The sequence below is a fragment of the Buceros rhinoceros genome, unplaced genomic scaffold, assembly GCF_000710305.1.
Source record: "Buceros rhinoceros silvestris isolate BGI_N320 unplaced genomic scaffold, ASM71030v1 scaffold9081, whole genome shotgun sequence".
NCBI classification, from domain to species: Eukaryota; Metazoa; Chordata; class Aves; order Bucerotiformes; family Bucerotidae; genus Buceros; species Buceros rhinoceros.
Genome location: NW_010393655.1, coordinates 33,421 through 38,564, shown reverse-complemented (window position 1 = coordinate 38,564; position 5,144 = coordinate 33,421). Strand labels below are relative to the sequence as shown.

At 38.7% G+C, this 5,144-nt stretch overlaps 1 protein-coding gene across 1 annotated transcript in view; it reads left to right on the top strand.

Annotated features, from left to right (window-relative positions):
- Positions 1–4,320, top strand: part of LOC104501170 (beta-chimaerin-like) — a gene marked incomplete at both ends in the record, with an annotated part of 5,622 nt that extends 1,302 nt beyond the window's left edge. Inside the window, 2 exons of the mRNA XM_010144933.1 lie at positions 1,926–2,039; positions 4,035–4,320. Coding sequence (XP_010143235.1) covers positions 1,926–2,039; positions 4,035–4,320 — 400 coding nt within the window. The remainder of the gene's footprint in view (positions 1–1,925; positions 2,040–4,034) is intronic.
- Positions 4,321–5,144: the final 824 nt, after the last annotated feature.

The following is a 5,144-nucleotide window of genomic DNA, read 5'->3' as shown; positions in this document are numbered from 1 at the left end:
AAAGAAACAGAAAAATACACATTACTATATAAATCTATGATGTGGCTGCATTTTAAATAGTACACATAGTTCTGGTCCCTCTACCCCTTCCTCCTCCCTCCTTTTAGAAAGCTCGTATAAGAAGTAAAATGTATGGTGCAATGATGGTGGAGCAAAGGGATGGAGATCTTCCTCAGTGACTGTCCAAGAGAGGGACAGTGCCCCTCTCAAGTTATTGCCACATGGTGCTGCGGAGGCCAAAACTATTAAGCTATTAAAGGGTTTACAAGTGACATTATCAGATTCATGAAGGATAAGATCACAGCTGATCAGACACAATTTCTGGCTCAACAAGTGATGGATGGACAGGGATGTGAAATGAAAGAAATATGTCACTGCTTCCAGTACTCTGGGCATAATAATTTCTTGTTGGCTGCTGTCAGAAGCAGGCGTCCCGAGTTCAGGGCATCTTGTACCGTGTACAAGCTGATTTCATGTCTTTATCAAAATGTACCAAAAATATCCATGAGAAAGCTTGGATCACCCAGTGCTTACCACACAGTTAAAGAAATTTCACAGGTGGCCCAAGTATCCTGTCCCAGTGATTTCTTAAACCAATCACCAGGAGAGCTTTCTTCCTAATATCTAACCTAATGCCTGCTTTTTCTTTTAACATCAAAATGAAGTATTTTTATAATAAGCTCCTGGTGGTGAATAGTTTGTGATCATTATTTTTAACTAGAGTTATGAATTGCCATGATTCTACTGGTAAAGACATGTTTAAATTATGTAATCTAGGGAATGCTCGTTTCAATTTGGATGTGGCAGTAAATGAGTGTGTCCCCCACCAGTACAGACAGAAAGTATAAATCAATTTACATCATTTTGATTAGAAAGTCGCTCTGGAAAGATCACCTAAACCTAATATTTTCAACATGTATTAGCTGTGAAAAGACAACATAAAGAGAATAGAACAACTTTTGCATTTGCATCCAGTGTGTTTTTCTTCTCTTTCACTACTGACCCAGAGGCAGTGTTAGAAATGTGCCACTTCATATGTATTGTCAGAAAAGAGAAAATGCTGAAGGCCAGTACATTTTAGCGCCTTTTTTTCAGACAGCAGCAAAAATAGAAACTTCCAAAACCTATGAGAAGACCCTCAGAGATTTATCAGCTAGTTAAATGTGCATAGGAGTTAAACTGCTGTAAAGACTGCATTTGCAGTGATCACCCTAAATATTGATTATCATAAGGTAAATTGCCCGTCCTAGGACCTCTTTCTTTCTTAAAATAGCAATGACAAAAGGGTCAGAGAGGTATTGCTTTTGTCCAGCACTGGATGAGGAATTCATTGAAAATAAGAAAATAGTATTTTTCTTGAGGCTACTCCATATCTTCTTTTATTTTAACTTAAACAAAATGCAATTTTTAATGATGTTTAGTAATTTTTAATAATGTTGCCATTTCCTGCCTCAATTTCCCTTAAAAATTTGAGGAAACAGTGTTAATATAAAAATAAAGCAAACTGATAATAATAATGACCTCTCATTTTAATTTTAAGTCATCTTCATTAAAAAAAGAATAATGCCTTTGTGCCTAACTTTCAATTCTCTTGTACGGCCTCTAGAAGGGAAACAAGGAAGAAAGTCATAGACTGGTAGAGGAGGAAAGTTGTGGAAAAGATAAGGCGTTTACAGTAAATAATCTTTGGATGCGGTTGAGTGTTATACTGTCTGAAACTGTATAAACAGTATGATTTTGGTTTTGCTTCTATGCTGGACTTGGCCAGGCTGGATGACTGTCCTGCCGCGTCTAGATGCTCAGACACTGTTCTGATGGCTTAGACCACAATGCTCTGCAGTGCAGAAGTTTTTGAATGGTTTCTGGGTTGGAGGGGCTGCTTCTGGTTGGATTGTTCTGTAAGTCACTGGAATGTCTTCCCTTAGGTTTCACGGGATCATTTCTCGGGAGCAAGCAGATGAAATACTTGCAGGTGTAGAAGGAGCATATATCCTTAGAGAAAGCCAGCGGCAGCCTGGCTGCTATACTCTTGCTCTCAGGTAAATGCTGTTTTAATAAAGGCTTATAGTTCAAATGTAAATGTGTTAAATGGAAGAGATTATGTCAGACATTTTTGGGTAAAGTCTATATCCACTGTTACTTAATCCACCTCTTGGTGTCAGAGTGATTTTATACCCTCTTGGTAGCAGATTGACAATCGCAGTGCTGCAATATTCTTTCAGTCCTTTAGCACTTAGTACGAATTCCATCTTCACATAAAGACTGCACCTGTTTTCAAAATTTTTGCTACCTAGAGTTGAGTGTAGTAATGAATGAGCTGCATCTTGAAAAGTGTAAGAGATGTGATAGAGTACGGAAGAGGGGAGTGTCCCGGCAGAGAACACAGCCTGGTTGTCCTCTGAGCTCAGTAATGTGTTGTACAGAAAAATCACCAATCATGGACAGTAATAATCCTGGATAAACCTGGAAAACCACGAAGACCAGTGGCTGACCAGCTGTCAAAGGCAGCATACCAGACTTCAGTTTTCTTCCCTAACTGGAATTCAAGCTTGCCGTAGAAAAACAGCATGAGGCATAGGATACTGCTGCTCGCAGAAGTGAGAGTTTGCTACTGAACTGAATGAAAAATTCAGTGGGAGCCCAATCTACGACCTCACTGCCCTTCACCAATGCCTTTCCTGGCTTAACTGTGCCATTGAAAACATGCCCATGTGACAGTCTTAAAACTGCAAGGGGACCAGATATTCTATGGGGTTTTGACAAAACAAACTCCTTGGCAATATTTTACAATGTTTATAGCACATTATTACTTCTGTGGGTTATACACAAAACAAAAGTCTGTATTTTTACCCTTCTGCTGGTAAGCCAGTAGGAAAAATCCTTCAAGGAGTTACCCCAAGTAGCTGTGATACAGTGCTGAAATCATCCTCAGAATTCATATTGATGTGCAGATGGTAGAGCTGGAAAAGCTGGTGACTCATGCCAACTAAAAGGAGGTGTAAATTAAAAGAAACTTCTGTCAGCTGAAAAAGAACAAATGTAGGTTTTTTAGGTTTTGGAAAGAGATTTCAAAATAAAGAATGAAAAGAACTACCAAAGGATGGGAAATATGACAAAATGCCTGTTGTTTTGACACAACGGCATGATTTCTAAAACCATCTGAATAATTACTTATAAAATCATAAACTGAATTCGATAGTAAATTGGGAATTCGTGGGAAACTATGGTCAAAAAAATAAGAAGCTTAAACAGTTTGGTTTGAAAACCCAACAAAATATGCAGAGATGTGCACATTTGGTGCAATATAAGCACCATTTAACCCAACGTCGTATCTTTGAATCTTTAATCGAGAATGGGATTCCAGCACCAGTGTTACACACTGAAGTGCTCTACAGCACTTTGCTTTCTAAAACTCTTTTAAAACCCCTGTAGATTACACCTGCCGTAAATAGCTGCATAGGTCCTGAGTTAGCCCATAGAACTTTGGGTCTGTGATTGGGCCACTGAATTTGCAGCTTGGTCTCCCCAGCTTCCTGCCAGAGAGTGACTGGGACCCTTAGGATTTGCAAGACTTGCTAGAGATGCCCATCTGTCTTCACTGACTGAAAATATGCTCATCATGATTTACCATCCAGGTTCAGCACCTCAGAAACATTTCGGAATGTAAAAGTCCTTTACACAATTACACATCCCCATATAAGGACTTGTTACTGCTAACATCCCTTACAATTGCTGCAGTAGTTGCCTTAGGATTTAGATTTAAACCATGTACATCTGCATCGCATGGTTTGTTACAGAGAATTAGCCTCAGTTCTGCAGCCTGCCCCATGTGATGCAATTAGGTGTAGTTTTGAACTTGAGCTGGTGTATCCGCAGAGATCCAGTTACAACCAGTTGTGCGTATTCCATATGTAATCCAGATATATAGACTCAACAGAAAAATTACCTCCTGGCTGTTTTGCCAGTATGAATTCTCCCTCTCACTCTTCCCTCTCTCTTTTCTTGTCTCCCTCCTTTTGTTCTGGTATTTGCAGATTTGGTAATCAGACCTTAAACTACAGGTTGTTCTATGATGGGAAGCACTTCGTTGGGGAGAAAAGATTCGAATCAATCCATGATCTAGTTACAGACGGTTTGATAACACTGTATATAGAAACAAAGGCTTCTGAGTATATTTCCAAAATGACAACAAACCCCATCTATGAACACATTGGATATGCCACTTTGCTTAGAGAAAAAGTATCCCGGAGGCTGAGCAGAACGAAAAATGAAACAAGAAAAGCAAGTGTAACGAGTGAAGAAAATACCCCGGTTGAAAAGGTCAGTATTCAGTTTAAAATGTTGGCAGTTAATACCAGTCTTTCTATCAAATCTGAGAGAAAGAAGTGTTTCGTCTAAAGACCTGTTTCTATTTTTCTGTACTTCATGAAGTATTACTATCCCGTTGAAAAGTTTATATCCTGTTAATGTGATCTTGGCTCCAAACTAATATTTGTCTGGAGCTTATGAAGGAAGTATTCTAGTAAGTACCAAATACAAATATTTTCACTGTGTAAATGTATATATATATATATATACACTGTCTAACTTAGCAACTCCATCTAAAATTGTTCACAAGTTATGCTTCTTTGTTTGTGTATACTCAAGCATATTCTGCAGTAGGATTATGAAACTGGTTCCCACTGACCCTTCACCACAGCTCAAGTTTGTTATCTTTCCATTCACAATGCAAAGCTCCTCTTCTCTGCCAAGTCTTTGGTGGATGGTTCTCAAATTGCGGTGTTGTATGGTTTCTTCCCTTTCTTCTCATGGGTCTCAATTGGGATGTTATGTGTTTGCCTCCCTTTCTTCTTGCTCTTCTCATTTGGAGTGGGCTTTCCTTGATCTTCTCTCATGCGCCAGTATCCTATAGCATTGTATAGACAAGGACTTATTTGCATGATGATAAATAGAGGATTTCATGCCATTAGCAGCCATCTGAAGATGTAAAATTGGAAATTCTTTTACATATGAGAAATAGTCTTGTAAGCAGTGATGTGGATATTTTAATTTCCCAGATGGTAAGACTGTAAGACCTGTTGAATGAAACTTTTTTTTGTGTCCTGTGATTGTGCTGATTGTTTGCGAGAGTTCTTCTGCAGTCT